The 21,394-nt window shown below is 38.0% G+C and overlaps 2 protein-coding genes across 2 annotated transcripts; both read left to right on the forward strand.

Moving 5' to 3' along the window:
• On the forward strand, window positions 4,575-5,453 carry LOC109950325. The gene is made up of 2 exons (XM_020568884.1): window positions 4,575-4,894; window positions 4,955-5,453. Exons 1-2 carry the CDS (start codon window positions 4,575-4,577, stop codon window positions 5,451-5,453), a joined length of 819 nt encoding a protein of 272 aa, XP_020424473.1.
• Window positions 15,957-20,424, forward strand: LOC18770232 (R3H domain-containing protein 1). The gene is made up of 4 exons (XM_007204630.2): window positions 15,957-16,302; window positions 17,445-18,069; window positions 18,559-18,835; window positions 20,122-20,424. The coding sequence occupies exons 1-4, from the start codon at window positions 16,188-16,190 to the stop codon at window positions 20,170-20,172; spliced, it is 1,068 nt and encodes a 355-aa protein (XP_007204692.1). The 5' UTR covers window positions 15,957-16,187; the 3' UTR covers window positions 20,173-20,424.

Raw genomic sequence — 21,394 nt, forward strand, 5'->3', positions numbered from 1 at the left:
AATTTGAAATTGAACAATTTTGTTTCTGTTGCAGATTTTGCAGACTACATGGTCCAAACCAGATCAGGAACTGCACAGATTGTACAATTTGATCCAGAACCAGAGCGCACACTGCATAGACAGCGGAGAGAAGTTACTTGGGCTTGGGACTGTTCACTGCAGGGCACTTTTCTGCAGAATTTGTTTGCAAACGAGAGTAACATGGCGTTAGAATTACCTGCGGCAGGTAGACCACTCAGGGAGTCATTGGAAGCCCGAGCCACTGATGTTCCCAATTGCATTGTGTATCCTGCACAAGAAGAGGGTGATTCGTTCGAGATCAGGCACCATATGCTTGAAATTCTACCTACTTTTCGGGGGTTGCCTAATGAAGATGCAAACATACATATTGCAAAATTTATTGTGGGTTGCAAGAATATTTTGATTAGGGGTTTTTCTGCTGAGGCTATTAAGTTACGTCTTTTCCCTTTCACTTTGAAGGACAAGGCAGAAACTTGGTTATTCACTCTACCAGCTAATAGCATTACTACTTGGCAGCAGTTACACACAAAATTCCTGAACAAATATTATCCAGCATCCAAGACATTGAATTACAAGAGGGAGATTTTGACATTCACACAGAAGCCCAATGAAGAGTTTCATGAAGCGTGGGAGAGATATACAGAGATGTACATAAAGTGTCCACATGTTAAAATTGATTCAGATACACAAATGAATATTTTCTTTGATGGGCTTAATCCTACATCTAAGAGCCATGTGAATGCATCAGCTGGAGGATCATTATCAAATAAATCTGCAAGAGAGGCATTTGAACTGTTTGATATGATGGCTACAGAATCTTAGCAATGGGCAGCAGAACATTCACAGAAAAGGGGCATTTTTGAGTTATCAGTAGGTTCTCCCAACATGTCTGCACAAATGGAAAAAATGGATAAGAAAATTGATGCAAAGTTTGATATGCTTCTACAACATATAGCAAGTTCTACACAGCAGCCACCTACATCAACAGTTTGCACTATATGCAGTATGGCTACACATGACATAATGGGCTGCCCACATCGAGACTCTTACCCAGAGCTTGTTGAACAACATGTCAATATGATGAACAGCTATCAAAGGCCTAGGAATGATGCATATGCAACTCATTACAATCCTGGATGGAAGGATCACCCTAATTTCAAATGGGGTGACAATCAGACTAATGCCAAACCATTCAAGCATGCACAAAAACCTTTTGTTCCCTCCAAACCATCTCTGGAAGATCAACTTGCTAAACTGGCAGCAACAACTCAATCATTCATCGAGGGCAACAATCAAAGATTTCAAAATGTTGAAGCATCAATTAAAAGTTTGGAGCAACAATTTGGACAGCTAGCTACACAGATTTCAGACAGAGAAAAGGGCAAATTTCCTAGTCAAACAATCCCTAATCCAAATGGACGTGAAGATTGCAAAGTTGTTCGGACTTTACTATGTGGAAAAAGCTATGACAATCGTGAAAATAGCATTGAAAAGGAGCAGCAAACAGTGGAGGATAATACAGAAAATTTTGCAGCAGCAGAACCTGCCAAACCTGCAGAAAAACATAATTTGGCAAATCTAGAAACTGTTCCAAAACAAGTTCCTGAGCGTGTTTATGAGGCCCCAATTCCATATCCAGAACGTTTGAAGCCTAAAGCAAAAGATCAGCAACTCAAGGACTTTATGCAGACATTATCCAAGGTTCAAATCAACATTCCCTTACTGGATGCAATCAAGAAAATTCCATCATATGCCAAATTTTTGAAGGAAGTTTGCAGCAGCAGAAAGAAGCTTTCAGATTTGGACAAAGTTATTTTGACAGAACAGTGCAGCGCAGTTTTGCTACACAAACTACCACCTAAGAAAAAAGATCCAGGGAGTTTTAATATTTCTTGCACTATTGGAAATTCTAATTTTAAAAGTGCTTTAATTGATTTGGGTGCAAGTATTAATTTGATGCCTTTTTCTGTTTTTCAGCGATTGGGGCAAGGAGATTTAAAGCCTACATCAATTATACTTCAACTAGCTGACCGTTCAATCACTTATCCAAGAGGTGTTATTGAACATCTAATTATTAAGGTTGATAATCTTTATCTACCGGCAGATTTTGTGGTTTTAGACATGGATGAAGACCTTCAAACACCTATTATCTTGGGGAGGCCGTTTATGGCAATAGCTAGGACCTTAATTGATGTGGAAGCTGGAACATTGACTTTACGGGTTCAGGACCAATCTGTGGTGTTTAATTTGTTTGAGCCAGCAAAACGTCCTGCTGAACAGCTAGATTGTATGCGTATTGACATGGTAGACAGTATGGTGCAGGACAGATTTTATGCTAATTCAAAAACAGATCAGTTGCTGCATGTTTTACAGGGGGCATTTGAGACAGATTCTGAAGATGAAGGTGTTCATGAGTACACACACGCATTGAACAGTCTGCCCACAGTGTTGCCAAAATTTAGGAATGTGTATGAGAGTTTAGGGGAGCCCAAACAGCCCCTTAAACCATCCAGACAACAGCCGCCAAAATTGGAGCTGAAGCCTTTACCACAACATCTTAAATATGCATATTTAGGAGCTGCAGAGACGCTGCCAGTTATAATTGCAGCAGATTTAACACCGACAGAGGAGGATAAATTGCTTCGTGTGTTGAGAAAATATCAAGATGCATTGGGATGGACAATTGCGGACATCAAGGGAATCCGCCCAGCACTATGTATGCACAGAATATTAATGGAAGACGACGTAAAGCCAACAGTTGATGCTCAACGCCGCCTTAACCCAATTATGAAAGAGGTGGTCAGAACAGAGGTTATGAAATTACTTGATGCAGGTATGATTTATCCTATTTCTGACAGTAAATGGGTTAGCCCGACTCAAGTTGTGCCTAAACGAACCGGTATTACAGTGGTGAAAAATGATAATAATGAGGTTCCTACACGATTGACTACGGGTTGGAGAATGTGTGTAGATTACCGGAAGCTTAACACAGGGACAAGAAAAGACCATTTTCCATTGCCTTTTATTGACCAGATGTTAGAAAGGTTGGCTGGGCGGGCTTTTTACTGTTTTCTTGATGGGTATTCTGGGTATAATCAGATTCCAATCGCACCAGAGGATCAAGAGAAGACTACTTTCACTTGTCCATTCGGTACTTATGCTTATCGGAGGATGCCATTCGGATTATGCAATGCACCTGCTACGTTTCAACGTTGTATGATGAGTATTTTTTCTGGCTTGGTCGAAAATATTGTAGAAGTTTTTATGGATGATTTTTCTGTTTTTGGGGATTCATATGATCAGTGCTTACAGAATTTATCATTAGTTCTTCAGAGATGTCAAGCGACGAATTTAGTGCTAAACTGGGAAAAGTGTCATTTCATGGTTGAACAGGGAATTGTCTTGGGTCATTCAATTTCTAGCAAAGGCATCGAGGTTGACAAAGCAAAGATTGAAGTTATTGCAAAGCTGCCACCTCCTACATCAGTAAAAGGTGTGAGATCCTTCTTAGGACACGCAGGTTTTTATCGTCGGTTCATCAAGGATTTCTCCAAGATTAGTCGACCCTTATGCACTTTATTGGCTAAGGATGCACCATTTAATTTTGATAAGGCCTGTTTAGAAGCATTCAACAAGTTGAAAGCACTCCTAACTTCGGCACCCATCATTGCTGCACCAAATTGGGATTTACCATTTGAACTAATGTGTGATGCGTCAGATTATGCTGTCGGGGCAGTTTTAGGGCAGCGAAAAGATAAGCTTCCCCATGTCATCTATTATGCAAGTCGTACTCTAAATGATGCACAGCTTAACTATGCAACTACAGAGAAGGAATTGTTGGCAGTTGTGTTCGCACTAGAGAAATTTCGGTCTTATTTGGTTGGGGCTAAAATAATTGTCTATACAGATCATGCTGCACTAAAATACTTGTTGTCTAAGAAGGATGCAAAGCCTAGATTGATTCGTTGGGTTCTCTTACTTCAAGAATTTGACTTAGAGATTAAAGACAAGAAGGGCAGTGAGAATGTTGTGGCTGATCATTTATCTAGATTAATTATTCCAGCAGCTACAGAGGCAGATTCTCTACCATTGAGTGAAAGTTTCCCAGATGACCAGCTATTTGCTGTCATAATTGACACACCTTGGTTTGCAGATATTGTCAATTATTTGGCTAAGGGTGTGGTACATCCAGATTTTTCCTACCAGCAGAAAAAGAAGTTTTTATCTGATGTAAAGCACTATTTCTGGGATGAACCGTACTTATACAAGTATTGTGCAGACCAGATTATTCGCAGGTGTATTCTGGAGGTTGAACAGGAAAGTGTTTTAAAGTTTGCTCATCACTACGCTTGTGGAGGACATTTTGGGCAGAAAAGGACAGCAGAGAAAATCCTACAGAGTGGGTTATTTTGGCCAACACTTTTTAGAGATTCACAGAATTGGTGCAAGGCATGTGATAGGTGTCAAAGGGTCGGCAATCAATCCAGAAGGAATGAGATGCCCCAGCAAGTATCCTAATTGTTGAACTATTTGATGTTTGGGGTATTGATTTCATGGGACCATTCCCATCTTCTAATGGGCACCAGTATATTTTAGTGGCTGTGGAATATGTTTCAAAATGGGTCGAGGCCATTGCAGCACCAACTAATCAAGGATCAGTGGTCCTGAAGTTCCTCCAGAGGGTTATATTTCCACGTTTTGGAATACCGCGTGTTATTCTTAGTGATGGGGGGAAGCATTTTATTAATAAACCATTTGCTAACCTACTGGCAAAATACGGGATTAATCATCGCGTGGCTACACCATACCACCCACAGACATCTGGTCAAGTTGAAGTTTCAAACAGAGAAATAAAGCGTATTTTGGAGAAACAGTGAGCTCTACACGCAAGGATTGGAGTTTTCAAACTAAATGATGCTTTGTGGGCATACAGGACAGCTTATAAAACTCCTATTGGGATGTCACCATTCCGACTTGTTTATGGGAAAGCCTGTCATCTACCTATGGAGCTGGAGCATAAAGCTTACTGGGCCATTAAAGAGTTAAATTTTGCATATGACTCAGCTGGGGAAAAGCGGAAATTGCAGTTAAATGAGCTAGAGGAAATTCGTCAAGGTGCTTATGATAGTTCTCGCATCTACAAGGAAAGAACTAAGGCATTTCATGACAGTCAAATTTTACGAAAGGAATTTCAGCCAGGGCAAAAGGTTCTGTTATTTAGTTCAAGGCTCAAGTTGTTTCCAGGGAAATTAAAATCTCGCTGGACTGGACCCTACCTAGTGACTCAAGTTTTTCCTCATGGAGCAGTTCAAATCACTAATGAAGATAAAGGCAACACGTTCAAGGTGAATGGTCATAGGCTGAAACCCTACGTGGAGACACCCTTTGACATTGCAGCCGAGTCTTTGACTCTGAAGGAACCAGTGATTTGACCACCAGGCTTCTGCAAAGTCTAGCTACAGACTTAAAATAGCGCGCTTATTGGGAGGCAACCCAATTTTTCTAAACTCTTTACTTCTTTTATTTTGAAAACCAAAAAAAAAAAAAAAAAAAAAAACAACAACAAAAACAAAATAATTTTGTTTTCTTTATCTAGTTTTTTTTTTTTTTCTTTCTATTCCTAACACATAATTGACTCAACGCATCATCAGCAAGCATCAAAAACAGAAAATCCTATACTGGAATCTTGCACCCAGTAGCAGCTGGAATCTTGCACCCAGCAGCAGCTGGAATCATGCACCCAGCAGCAATCCTATATTAACATCACCACATCTACACTATACTAGAAGTTAAAGCAATTCAGATGAGCTCCCTCGAAGATGCAAGTTTGGGGGAAGCTGTTGCGGATCCAGCACATATATATAATTTTGAGAAGTTAATTTTTGCAACTCATTTTACATCACATAGCCAGACACCACACAATTGAGTATCGCTCTCAGAACCAACCAAAAGACACAAATAAGCATAAATTCTCACAATCCAGAAAGACCCATGAATTAATGCAGATCTACAAAAGAAAAAAAAAAAAACTTGCAGGGATTCGATATTATACCTGCTCCCAACTTGAAGATTGACTTGCTTGCTGAAATCCACCAACAGACGGGGATGAGTATCTCAGAACAAGGCAACGAAGTCTGCAATAATCACTTTTGCTCTTAATTACTTTCAACACAAAAATACCCACACTGTGACCCAGTTATGAGCACAACGCGAAGCTTACCGTTAACCAAGCTCAGGAACTACGAGTGTATGTGGTGTTGGGGTTGAACTCCGTCTGGGTCAGCTCATTTGAGTCGTTGGGGTCAAAGTTGGGACGGATCTCGGTGAGCATCCGATTGTCTCTTCGACGAAGCCGCAGCGGATGGTGATTTTAATTTTGTTGAGGGTTTTCTGGATTTGGCACCCTCACACAGATGAACCCACACGACTCTGCTCTGAAAGATACCCAAGGCTCTTGAGTTCTTGCTATAGATGACAAGGGGAGAGGGTGGAGATGGATGGGTTGAAACTGAGTGAAATAAAAAAAAAGCATCTTTTGTGATTTACTATCTGAGCTGGGAATGGCCAAAGGCGAGCCTTTCAGCTCTGGGCTCGGGCGAGGAGAAGGGAATCCAATATTTTTTTCAAATGACAGATGCAGCAGCTAGACCAGGTTATATTGTAGCTGTCGCTCATATTCGACGCAAGTGTGGACGTGGTTGAGTTGGTCAGCACTCTTTGCATCCCGCTCCAAGTCCTGCCTTTGAATCACCGCAGCGTCACCTTCGCATCCCTGGTGTGTTCATTTTTATTTTATTTCGTTTTTTTTATTTTTTTTATTTTTTATTTTTTTTCTGTTTCTGTTTTATGTTCTTTTCTTTTTTTTTTCTTTTTTTTTTCTCTCCTAATTACTTCTTTAGTTGTTTCCTTTGTTTATTTTCCACACCTTGAGGACAAAGTGTGATTTAAGTTTGGGGGTGGGAAAGTAAATTTTATATTTTTCAGTTTTTTGAGTCTTGTTTAAAAATTTTCGTTTTTTTCAGTCAATATCCATAGATTATTTTAAACGTTAGAACAAATAGACATGGTGAAAATCAATCCCACAGTAGAGTCTTTTCTATTTATTGTTGCTTAGACACTAATTCATGAATTATACTTTGAAATTTGCACATCACACCAACATGGTTTTTGGGGAGTGGAATTGGAATACTTACTTTTTGTCCAAGTGTGTTTTAATTTCTGTTCAATATAAATAAAGTTAGTATGTGTTATAAAGTAATAATTGCCTCACCCGAAACTTTGCTAGTAACCGGGCCAGTCCTGCCTAATCAGCAGTGATTCTCGAGACAAAAGGTAGAGTTTTGGCATGAGGCAGGGTGGCTAGTTGGTTTCGTAGCCTTTTCAGCTTGAGTTAATAAGTCCTTAGGGGTGTTCTACACCTAGTGCCCTAAAACCCGAGTGGTTTGGGAGACATTGACCTAAAGCTGGCTACACGGTTTGTCACACCCCGGGATCGGCTCCGCCGTAGCACTATATTGTCCGCTTTGGGCCCCCCCTCTCTGGCCCTCACGGTTTCGTTTCTGGGAACTCACGAGCAACTTCCCAGTGGGTCACCCATCCTGGGATTGCTCTAGCCCCTAACTCGCTTAACTTCGGAGTTCCTACGACTCCGAAGCCAGTGAGCTCCCAAAAGGCCTCGTGCTAGATGGATGCGGGTGTGCACATATAAGGCACATCACCCCCTCTCCGTTGGTCGATGTGGGATCTTACAATCCACCCCCCTTAAGGGCCCGACGTCCTCATCGGCACACTCGCACCACACGGCAGAGTGGCTCTGATACCAAATTGTCACACCCCGGGATCGGCTCCGCCGTAGCACGATATTGTCCGCTTTGGGCCCCTCCTCTCTGGCCCTCAAGGTTTTGTTTCTGGGAACTCACGAGCAACTTCCCAGTGGGTCACCCATCCTAGGATTGCTCTAACCCCTAACTCGCTTAACTTCGGAGTTCCTACGACTCCGAAGCCAGTGAGCTCCCAAAAGGCCTCGTGCTAGATGGATGCGGGTGTGCACATATAAGGCACATCACCCCCTCTCCGTTGGTCGATGTGGGATCTTACACGGTTGGATCGAAAGCTTAAGGGAACCAACATTGCACAACCACTACTGTTACTATAAAAACAAAAAGAAAAAAAAATAGAAAAAAAAGAAATGGAAATAAATAAAAAATAAAAAAAAGTGTGGAGTGTGTGAAGTATGAATAAAAGGGATGAGAGTTAAGGGTTTTAGTCGAGTCTCCATAACCATAATGGTTCACTTTACACCGAAAGAAGTTTGTGAATTCTTTTCTAATTGAGTCTAAATAGCTTAGACTTTGTGGTGGGATTACTTGGATCTATTGAAAGGATGTTCTAGTTTTTAAAATTTTCTATGGATTGCAACTTGAAGATGGAAATTTTGTCCTAGTTAAGTGTTAGCCAGATGTCTAATCTGTTAAGTTTTTATTTGAGTCTTGTTTCACTTGAGGACAAGCAAAAGCTAAGTTTGGGGGTATTTTGATGGACATATTTTATATTATATATTTAACCTCATTCTTAGTATATTTTGGTTAATATCTTGGAAGAATTTTGATACTTTGAATTATATTTCCAATATAGGACTTTCGACTCTCTCTAGAGCAAAACATAATCAAATTGAGGAATTTTGGAGTAATTCCAGTTGGAGGACGTTCTTGAGTCACTTAGCTTGATCGTACCAAAATTTCAGATTTTTCTTCTAAGCGGTTATTTTCTGGCAACAAAATAAAGGAGCAGTGCGCGGTGCTGGAATAGTGACGTGTTGGGCTTTTATTGCGTTTTTGGAGCCCAAGATGACCTCGGATGGGTTCGTGGCCTTCTAGAGAAGTGTTCAGAACATTTTTATCTTTAAAACAAGCTATCTTGGGCCAGATTTGGAGGAGATTTGGGGCTAAAACGTGGATGGACAGATTTTTGGCAGATTCTCCTATTCCAATTTGGACTTTATTTCCTAGTATTATTTTATTTAATTAGTTTCCTTGTAGGGATAGAAAAGCTGTACATTGGCAGCTAGGTTTTAAGGGGTATTTAAGCTCTTTCTCACAAGGAATTGAGGACTCCCGTTTTCACTTTTGAACTTTGTATTGTGGAGAGCAATTGCTAGGGTTTTGGGTTTTCACAACTTTCAGGTGTTTTCGTTCTTTTCTTCTTAATGATATTTTCTTGGATTTCAATTATGAGTATGCATAACTAAATTTCTTTTGCTAGGGTGAAGCCTTGAACCTTAGCATGAATATGTGATTTTTATTTAATTGCTTATGATGAGTACATGCCTACTTGAATTGTTAATCACTGTTTTAAACTATCTAATTGTCTTAATGCCTGATCACCATTAGGATCTTTAGAAAAGTAATTGGATGCAATTTTGGTCGGAAGGTTCCCTGAAATTGATGCTAGCTTCTTGTGATTAATAATTGTAATTTCACTTCAGATGAATACCACGTCTTAAGGATTGCATGGTTTTTCAAAGGGTTTTCACAAAACTTAATGAATCTTTCATGTTCATATTTGATCCGAACGTCCGGACGGGTTGCATGTTAGATATACGTTCTGTGTTGGAGGTTCTAAGTAGAATATACATTAGGAAAACCTAACCTTCAAAGTGGCATGTTTGCAAATCATAAGTAATTGGTAAAAGTTCATAGGATTGCTAGGTGATGGTGAAACCCTAGTGCTTTTATAAATTGATATTCAAAACTCTTTCCTTCAATTGTATTTGTTTTTAGAATCAACCAAATTCATAATCATCTTTCTTTACCTTTTATTTTAAGTAGTTATTTGGAATTTATTTTTACATAAATTGCTAATTAGTCCTTGAGGAAAACGACCTTGCATGAGCATCTATACTACAATAGCCTTGTATTCTTGCAAGTATTTTATGTGATTTTAACTCTGTTTGCACAAGTACTAAAAATCCTATCAGTAACCAAGGTGTTTCCTAAGGCTTCACTATCCTTTCGAAGCATTCTTGGGGCTTGATCTTCGAACTCAGGCTCAAGGGGCAATTTCATCCATTTTGCTATTTACGGCAGCCCAGGCCAGTAGTAGCTGCCGGAAGAAAAAAAGCCCTTATATGTATAAATAAGAGTTTAGGATTAGGATTATATCACTTAAATCACAAATATAATTTGTTTCATTTCATTTACTTTTCTTTACTCATTCCTAGTTTATAATTGGATGATTAGCACATTAATTTGTGTCAATTATTAATACAACAATTATATATATATATATAAGATGAACAACATATCATATCACCAAATATAATCATGCTTTTCTTGAACACATCACCAGACATTTGCATATTTATTCATACCATCATTTAAAAAAATATTTTTTTGATACTTATTATTTTTTTAAAATTATTTCTTAAAACGTATTACGGTCTAATTATGTAATAACCTCAAAAATAATACTTGGTTTTATTATTTTTGTGGAAAATCTTATTAAGTTGTGTGACTTTATTGGGTGTTTTATGAATTTGGTTTGAGGTGAAAATATTAGAATTAAGTGAGTTTAATCTCAAATTTAGACTAAAATGCCCTTATGATTAAGTTTATGATTTTTTTCGAATGAAGTAGGCCTGTTTTGGCCCGGTCCGGCCCAAAGGGCTTTCTCAAGCCAGGCCTATGGGTTGGGCTTGGGCTTTGAATTTTCTAAAAAAATCCTGCCCGGCCCGGCCCGATATTTTCTCTCTCCTCTTTAAAGCCTGGCTTGGCCCGATCCATTGACTAGCCTTACCTAGGATCATGTGGGAATTCGCAGATCGTGAATCAAAGCCCCGGATGTTCTGATTCAATAACTTAAGATAAGTGTCCAATCGTACGATCGCGAGCGATCCAACCATTCGTTTCGAACCAAACTTGCAGGACATGTTTTCTAAATATTGTGGAACCCATAGGAACTTCTAGATCAAAAATCGTAGGTCGTGGGTCCCGTGGGCCCGGATGACCCAATTTAGAAAGTTTGACCGCCTGGTTGACCGAGTGTCTTCCGAGGCTATCTCTTCATTTGAAACATGTAGTTGGACTTTAGGAACATCTCATTCCTCATGCGCTCCTTTGAAACCTGGGAAACTAGGATTTTAATTTAAAAGTTTTCGTTCGAGATGTTTTATATTAATTTCGTACCCGTATTCTGAAATAGGTGCTCCAGTTACTCACACGCAGTAGGCGGGACCCTCTCAGGGTCAAGCAGCATGGGACTACTTATGAGTGGACTTTATTTTCAAATGATCAGCATGGTTTTATGGTAGAAAATTTATGCATATTGTTTTAATGATTTATTGAATATATTATATATTCAATTGTTTAACTTAATGCTTTTATTAAGCATTTGTTATATATATTTGGGTTTTGGCATATTTGAGTATCTTGAGTTATATATATATATATATATATAGATCTTGAGAATTTCTATCTATGTTTGGCTATGTGTGGGGTACTTGGGTTGTTGATGTGAGGTTGTGGAAAGAAATGAGATTAGAATGTCAGTTTGAAGTGCTATAAGCACTACCCTATGTACCTCTCCAGATTTGAAACTTTGGATATGGAAACTTGGGATACTTGGAAATGTCGAGACCCGAGCACCCTTGACGAGGTGTTTCGTAGACCCTTAGCTGGGTAATCTGCAGGCATAGGACTTGTCACAGGCGTACGAGTCTTGAGGATTCAACTGTACGTGTTGGCTAAGAGTTAGTCCCCCAGTTGAACGGCTCGTTCCCTAGCCACATGGTCAATTAAGGATTCTTCCATGTAGACTAGTCAAACAATCCCCGGTTGGATTGTTTCCCCGGTACAAAGTAGGGGCTGTCATATGTAACCATATATATCTCTCTTATATTATACATATATTTATATATATATAATTATTGATTCATTATTGTTTCTCGATGAGGATACTTTCTCCCTTGTCATGCTAATGGACACGCATTTCAAGAGTTTAGTTTGGGCATTATCAGGAAAAGTTTGGATGGGTTGAGTATTAAAGTTTTATTGTGGGATTTTGGATTTAGTTGGTTTTTTACCAAACTTTATACATATATATATATATATGTGGTATTGATGATTATGTTGGTTTTGAATGCTTTGGTTTTCAGCATTGTTTTCTAAATAGCGAGGTTATACTATGTTGATTTCAAATGTGAAATGAACTCTGTTTTTGTCCACTCACACCTTTTTATTTTGCGCCTCCCAGGCAGTAGCTTTATTCAAATCGTACGACTGAGCCGAGATTTCCACTTATGAACTCTGAGCCTCAGTAGGATTCTTTTCTTCATTTTATTTCCGTTGAACTTTGTTTTGTTGTAATCGAAATACTTAGATTTGCTTTGTTATCGCCCGTGCTAGGGTGTGATTTGTGAGGCCGGAGGTCTTTGTTGTAAATTGTTTAATTGCATACAGCATGCTGCCTGTTGGGATATGGATATATATATATATCTATGTATATGTATATATATGTATATATATATGTATATATACAGTCCCCTTCTATTGAGGGATCCCTTAAATAATTTTATTTGAGGGACGCCCTTTAAGGTACCCTACAATTCTTTTCCCAATAATCCAAACTATCTATTTTTTAGGTCTTCATTCATAGATTATCCTTACAAAAAATTAGACAAATCGAAAACCGTTTCGACATCCAATTGTGTCTTACAAAATCAATGAACACGGTGCTTCAAGAAAGTACTAAAATTTCAATAACTCAATTGAGTGGTCACATGATATCGGATTCAAGTGATTTTTTGTATAGATAATCTTCGAATGAGTATCTACAAAATAGATGTTTGGATTAGTGAAATACAATCCGGAGTGGGGCCTACAAGGGATGTCTCTCAAATATGCTTATTTGAGGGATCCCTTACAGGGGAGACTCTGCTGAAATTTTGGTAGAAAGTCTCGGTATTTAGTAACTGGGCCCGGCATCGGTTTGATGCCATAACTTTCACTGGATTTGTCCCGGATTCCGAGGAGTCTGGGGCGAGTCCTGTCAAAACCCACAGTACGAACTCTAAAAGATGTTAATACTGAAATTTATAGTTGGGTGTTTGGAATAAAAGGGAATATACCCACTTTGTATGACACAATGTTTCTGGCAGAAACAAGACATGTTGGGTTTCTCCATATTTACAAATGCAATTGTGCCTCCTTATTACACATTTACGGAGACCAACATATTGTTTTAAGGGTTATTAAATTAACAGAGCATATCACCAGAAGCGATTCCCTAAAGATGTACAAACAGAACAAATAGCTAGGTTAAAGCTATATAATGTGTCATAAAGTTAATCCGTTAAACAAAATCCCTGAAAGGATTGTAATTGCATGAAGCAAGTCCCTAAAGGACATGTGCCTGAAGCACAAAATCTATACTCAATACTAATATGCATAAATTGACTCAGTGAGTACATTAATTATAATATGTTTGCAACACATTAAAACTCTTGAAGAGTTCAAGAAATACTTGTCTCGGCCTGAAGATCGAACATTATGCCAACGAGATTCTTACTTATACTAAGAAGATATTGAAGTATTTTTATGTGGATTATCCGTTAGGCACTTAAATAATTTTCCGGAAATATACTAGACCGGATATTATATTTTTCAGATAGAGCTCAACTCCATCACCACCACTTTGGGATGATGTGAGGTATATTTGATGCTATCTCCGCATAACACCATATATGGGTATATTCTTTTCAAGTAAAGTTATAAATAACCCAGATTTTGTTGGATACGCGGACTCTGGAAATTTCTATGGCCGCTTACTGGAAAAAGTTAGTCATGAAGATTTCAGGGGGAGATATTCTTCAGGAGGAGAATCCAACAATATTACAAGATTGATTCACAGAAGTAGTGTCAACTATGATATTCAGAAATATGATCAACTGTATGGCTTAAAGATATTTTGCCAAGCATCAGGGGGAGCGTGCTGTCAATAAAGACCTTCACACACTGTACTCTTTTCCTTAATCCAGGTTTTTGTCCCACTTTTTCATGGCAAGGTTTTAAGGAGGCAGTATTACACGCGTGTCAATATATACAGAATTTTATGTTACACATGGTTATGTACTTTTTTTCCATTCAACCAGTTTTTGTCCTATTGGGTTTTACTAGCAAGGTTTTTAACGAGGCATACTCCATACATGGTGGTCTCTAAGGGAGAGTGTTGTAAAGTCTTGAGTGGAGCCCACACATTTTGGAAATAATGAAGAATATCATGATGAAAGTATTGTGGAAGTGGAATCAACATATTGGAAGACATGATTGCACATCCACGGGAAGTCAAGAGACTTTGCCTATATGTGGGCTTCCTTCCTTCATTGTAATACACAGAACAACAGACTCAATGAAAACATCGGATTCTATTACAGCTTAATTTCTCTATATTCTCTCCACAATCTCTTTAGTTTTATAACATACATGATATTTTATAAGAGATTATCATTTTTTGTTTTGAGGGTATTGTTGGGATTAAGTTTTTTGATGAAACCTATGACCCCAACTAGGGCTTGTCAATGGGCTAGGCCGGGCTAGCCCGGCCCAAATTAAATGGGCTTGGGCCGGGCCGGACTTTAAAGAGGAGAGAGAAAATATCGGGGCAAGCCGGGCTGGATTTTTTTAGAAAATTCAAAGCCCAAGCCCGACCCATGAGCCGGGCTTGAGAAAGCCCATCGGGCCGGGCCTGGCCTAAACGGGCTCTACTTCATGAAAAAAAAATCATAAACTTAATCATAAGGGCATTTTAGTCCAAATTTGAGATTACACTCACTTAATTCCAATATTTTCACATCAAACCAAATTCATAAAACACCTAATAAAGTCACACAACTTAATAAGATTTTCCACAAAAATAATAAAACCAAGTATTATTTTTGAGGTTATTACATAATTAGACCGTAATACGTTTTAAGAAATAATTTTAAAAAAATAATAAGTAACAAAAAAATATTTTTTTTAAGGATGGTATGAATAAATATGCAAATATTTGGTGATGTGTTCTAGAAAAGCATGATTATATTTGGTGGTACAATTATATTTCGTGATATGATTATATTTGGTGATGTGATATGTTGTTCATCTTTTTTTTATTTTTTATATATGTATAATTGTTGAATTAATAATTGACACAAATTAATGTGCTAATCATCCAATTATAAACTAGGAATGAGTAAAGAAAAGTAAATAAAATGAAACAAATTATATATGTGATTTAAGTGATATAATCCTAAACCTAAACCTAAACTTTTATTTATACATAATTATATATGTATGCGGGCCTAACGGGCCGGGCTTTTGTGGGCGGGCCAGGCCGGATTTTTTTGGGCTTAATAGGGTCGGGCAGAGCTTTAGACACCCAATCCCAAGCCTAGCCAAGCCCAAGGCGGGCCAGGCCATCTCAAAGCCCATAACGGGCCGGGCTGGGCTTTTTTTTGATGTCAGGAGAGCCCCCATTGGCCCATGAGCCTGCGGGCCAAATGATGAGGCCTAATCCCAACTACCTTAATTGCTTTTACCCTGGCTTTATAATAGTAGAGATAATTTGAGGATGATTTTTTGTCTTTTTACGTTGCAAATTGTAAGAGATGTACAAGCAATACTACAAGCTTCTTAACTACAACAACTTAATATATGCTATTGGAGCTGGAATTCTGGTATAGTTATTTATTATCACTAGATGTTTTCTTACACCGGCACATAACCTAGTTGTCATAGAGTTCGAGAGCTTTGATTTACAAGTCAATGTCTTTTCATACTAAATTAAGTTTTGTCCTAAAACTTAATTTTTATAAAAATTTAAAACCACCGTCTCGTTATCTTTTCCCTTTACCTCCTCCCTTTGGTGGGATTAAAAACCAAAAGGGCCCAAAACTTATTTTTATAAAAATCTAAAACCACCGTCTCGATATCTTTTCCCTTTACCTCCTCCCTTTGGTGGGATTAAAAACCAAAGGGGTGTTTCTTCTTCTCCTCTCTTACCCTTTTTCTAAATGCTCTCGGACCAATAACACCTACAAATCCCTCTTCTTCCTCTCTTTCACCCAAACAGAGGAGAAGAGAGAAACAAGAGGAATCATTAGAAGCGTCTAGAGAGAGAAAGAGCTGTAAGCTATGGAATCTTCTTCAGCTTCGAATGATGCGGTCAACTTCTTGGGGCTAAAAGAGGAGTCAATGGTGGACCCTTTCTTGGTCGAGGCTCTCCAGAATCCTCGCCACCGTCTCACCAGTCAGTAGTTTGTTTTTCTTTTTGTTTAATTATTCGTAATCTCTTATTGTAAACCCTAATTTAGTGTTGGATTTGAATTTATGTTAATGGGTTTTGTTTAGGTTAAACTTTTTAATCTGTGTTTTCTAAATTTGGGTTTCTGATTTGGGAATTTTGTGGTCTGAGGGTTATTGGAAGAAAAAAAAAAATCTGAATTATCATGGAGAATAGCAGGAAATATGATATTTGTATGCGCCTTCGGTTGATTTTGTTGGATTAGATTGGTATGGAATCGGGTTTTGTTGTTATCTCAGATCTGGGTTATGATTTTGAATGTTTTTTTATTTATGTTTTATTCCTCTTTGGAAATTGTTCAACCTTAGCTAAGGGAATTAGGTGCTGAGTGAGTCTCAGTTGATAGCTTATTTGCTTTTATATTATTTTTTGATCCCAGACGAGGAAAAATCCGTTCTTGTTGTAAGTTTGGACATCAGCTTTTTGCAGATTCGTTATTGATTTCTATATCTTCCATGCATGCTTACGATTTTATGCATTATAAGTAACTACGACCCAAGGAAGAAAATAATGATGTAACAGGACAGTGAGATAAGCATGTATTTGGAGTCGCATTCAAATATGAATTTGGCCAAACATCTCTTAAATCATTCTTCTTAAATCATGGCATCATTATTGGTTAGGCTGGATTTTTCTGAGGCATCGGTTGATGCGATGGATTACCTTCTTCTAATAGCAAGCCTTTTTTTTTCTGGGTCAGTGAAATCTTTCTGACAACTGTGTAAGATAATCAATGGATTGAGAAGGAAGTATTTAGGATAATAAAACAGATTTTCACAAGGATAAAAATACATTATATTTGTTAAGCTTAAAGTTTCTGAGGAATAATGCTTAGCAGATAACACAGTGATTGTAACTTTCTGATTTCTTTAAAACTGCATAACTGAATAGCAACATGGTGATGTTAAGTCTTTGGATTTGTTGCTTTTATGTTGGCTAAATCTTGTATAATTGATGAGTTTCCTTGTTCTCATTGGGCATGCTGTTTGATGCAACTGCATCCTAGACTCCTAGTTTTTACAGTGATTGTTTCTTTGAATATTTTGGTTATTTTACTTTTCTAATTAGTAGATGTCTTTCCTTTTCAGTTTTGCGAATGGAACTTGATATCCAGAGGTTTCTGCATAATCCTGATGAGCAGCTATTTGAGTTCCAACATTTCCCTACCTCCTACCTTCGACTTGCTGCACACCGTGTTTCTCAACACTATGGTTTGCAGACTATGGTTCAGGATAGTGGCTCAGATGGACAAGGAAATAGGATTTTGGTGAGGAAAACAGGAGAAAGAAAATACCCAGCGATTCAATTATCTGAAATACCTGTTAAGCAGTCAGAAAACAATAAACCTGAGCAGATTAAAACTGTCATCAAGCCTAGGTCTAATAAAAATAATATGAATGAAACTCATGGAGCTGGGATCAAACGAAGTCCTGTGAGAAGTGTAGAAGAGAGGAAGGAGGAGTACAATAGGGCAAGGGCTCGCATATTTAGCAGTCCTAGCAGTTCTGACTCTGGTGATACAACATATCAGGTCCCACCGGATGTGAAAAAAGCATCTTTGAGCAGGGATGAGAATGAAAATTCCAGGAACTCTATGATTGATCCAGAAAAGAATGTAAACATCAAGGATCTTGGTACTTCATCTCGAGTTGCCATTTTCAGAGATAGGGAGAAAGACCGTACTGATCCAGATTATGATCGAAGTTATGAGAGGTAAGAGTCCATCTATTTATCAAAGTTGAGATGAGGGAACTATGATTGTTTTTATCTACCTAATAAAGACACTACAACCTTTGCACTGCTACACTTGGTGAAAAACATGCATGCATGCTTGCATTTCTGGGTGTCAAGGTTTTTGTTTTAAAATTATTATATCTGTTTCAAATAATGATGCCATGATCTTTTGCTGTAAATTATTAGAGATGGCTCATGCCTTTATGGATTAACTTCAACACATACTTCGTATCCTTTCTCTTTTTCTTTTCCTATCTGTTTTGGAAATGCTTAAAATTTTAATCTGGTAACCAGCGGCTGTCTTATATTGACATGTGTTCTCATATCTTGTCTTCGTGTAACTCTTGGTTTTATGACATACAGATACACATAGATATTACTAGTGTGGGCATAATGATATCAACATTTATGTGTTATGAAAGAAAACAATGTTATTAACTAATAAAATATAATACGTTACTGATACAGGTATGTTAGGAGTCTTCCTACCAATCAAAGATTTAACTTGGCACCTGTCAATATGCAAAAGCTTCAACCCCAGTTTGTGCAGTATGATACTGTTTTCTCTCAGATGCCAAGGGCTCAAGCTTCAATTAGTTATGGGCCTCCTTCAAGCCCAGCTATGAGCCCCTTTTGTGCCATGGGATTCAATCAGACATATAGGGATGCTACATACATGCAGTGGCCAAGTGCTGCAATGATGTATTCACATTCATATGATCAGTTCAGACAAGCTGTTATCCAGGTAAGCAACAAATCCTTAACCCTGTAATTTGTTTTTTTAGAATACATTACCGGATGCTTCAATGATCAATTTTGGAAGTGTGGTTGCACTTTAGACTTGAATGTTTTCATGTAGTTCCTCCCTTTGTTGGGCTTTTGATCATTACATTTTTTTTATATTGTTTTTCTTCGAAGATCTTTAACATCAAACCATGAGATCCCACTTGGGGTGTCACTATTGTTAATTTGTGCACAATACTTAAGTTTTTTGAAAGTTGTAGGATTGCTAGGCATTTTTTAGGGCACGCGTAGGTAAAGGTGACACAGAAATGCCTGAGGTGTTTTTCTATGTTTGGTGGAAGCGTAAAATAGCTTACGCCTTTTCTGTGGTTGTACACCTTTGGTGTAGAAAGGCTTTAGCCTCATTCCTTTATCCCTCATGTGTATGCTTCTGGGGTATTGTGGCATTGAGTATTATAATATTAAACATGCCCAAAACGATTGTGTTTTAGATAACTAAAGAAGAAAAAAAAACTGAGACATTACCCCAATTCCTTGATCATTCCAGTCCATTTACTTTCTCTGCATTTCCCGTTATTGGCAGCCTACTTATGCCATAGTGCAGCTGCAGCTTCATGAATCACAATACCTTTCTCAACTGTTTTTACACTGTTTATAACCGACTCTTTCAATGTTGTCACTTTCCTACAGAAAAGAAATTTCAGGACCAAACTTTTGCTGGAGAGGTCTCCAATATGAAAACCTTAATTTCCTAGTTGTCCAACAGAAAAGAATATTCAAGACCAAACCAATGCTTAACAGATTCTAGTTTGTAATTATATTTGGGCTTGGTCTCAACCGAATCCATTCTGCCCAATATGTAAGGCCTTTGAGAGTAGCCCATCTTGCAATCTCTGTTCTGAATAAATTTTTGGCTTCTCTACATTCTGTAGAAAGGAAACAAAACCTCAGGTCTGTTGGTAATGGCCAAATATGTGTAAATTTCTAATTTTGACAAATTAGGAGAAAGCATTTTGCTGAGAATAAATTATGCAAGTATGCGTTCTTATATTTTGGGTTAATCTTAAGTCGGAATGTCTGCTGTGATGAGTATAAATGTATAAATCTGGTATGTATTGACTTTTACATTTGCATGCATATGTAGAGACCCTTTGAAGTATGGTTATAAAGCATATGACGGAATATATACTATATCTGTGATCGTATATGTCTACTCTGCTTTCGTGGGTTTTTGTGTCGAACTTTTGTATGTTCGTTAAGTTTAATTTACTCTTGACTTCCTTGCAGGCTCCATTCTGTCAGCATCCCCTGAGTTTTGACTATTCGCAAAACCATTGAACTAGATGTAGAGGAGAGATTTTATAACTGAGCTGAACGCAGAATTCTTTATTCTTCTAGGGTCTTAAATAGAGTTAGGTATTTTGTTTGAGACTTTGTGTTACAAAAGCTTGTTCTCTTAGTGGTTTGTGGTGGTGTTTACTGTTTTGATCTTCTATATTAGCCAAGGACTGTAATATGCTATCACCCTTCATTGAACTATTGGTTTTTGCTTCAAAATTATGCCTTTCAATTGTTGACCTTTACGTGACACCACCATCTTTAATTTTGCTTTGGCATTTTTAGTTACGATCTACAAAACATTTGTTAGCTTGCTTTTGTTCAAATTGTTTCCATTCGTCGACCTCTAATTAAAGTACAAGTCAATTCACATGGGTTCGGGATTTGTATAAATTATCTTCAATTCACATGGGTTCGGGGTTCATTTACGTTTTCACGGGCGATTTTCATGAGATCTTTGTAAAGATATATACCAAACGTGTTTTGGAAATGTTTATGCATTCTGGAAAGAAAAAGTCGATAATTTCAAGATATGTATATATCATTTAGGTGCTATCGGGAATGAATGACTACTTTTTCCTGCTCCCTGAATCGATCAAGCATTTCTTTACCAAATGGAATAAGTTTCTGTGTCTATTTTGATAGTCATAAGCTTGCGTTTCTAATTATTAATTGGGTAACCTGTAATCAATAATTATTGACTAAGATCAAAACCCAGCTCTTCTCTTGTGGGTTCTTCCGCCATCGCTCTAATTGACTTCCGCGACCTCCAAGAGGAGGAAGACAATGTTATTGCATCAACTGAACCCAAGAAGCTCTCCTGATCCCTTCTCCCCTTCCCTCTTCCCCAAAAACCGACACCAGTCCCCCCCATGACCACGACTCAACCTCTTGATTTCTCTCTACCGCAGCCTTGATACCAAGACAATAATGTTGGATTCATCGTCTAATCAAATGGTAGGTTCAAACTTCAATTTTGTTGTGCTTGGTTTCTTAGTGGTGATGTGATTTTACAATTTCGTTGTTTTTGTGTAATCACATTGCACCGACACGCCACTCAGTGTAATGTTCAGGATTGGTATTGAGGAAGTTGCTTTACTGTCCTCAGTTGAGATTTGAAGCTTTATTCGCTTATGGTGTGTTTATTATATCAGGAATTGAAATTTGAATCAGGAATTAAATTCTAAGTATGGATGATTCATGTGTTTACTTCACATCAAGG

The sequence above is a fragment of the Prunus persica genome, chromosome G7 (assembly GCF_000346465.2).
Source record: "Prunus persica cultivar Lovell chromosome G7, Prunus_persica_NCBIv2, whole genome shotgun sequence".
In the NCBI taxonomy this organism is placed as follows: Eukaryota; Viridiplantae; Streptophyta; class Magnoliopsida; order Rosales; family Rosaceae; genus Prunus; species Prunus persica.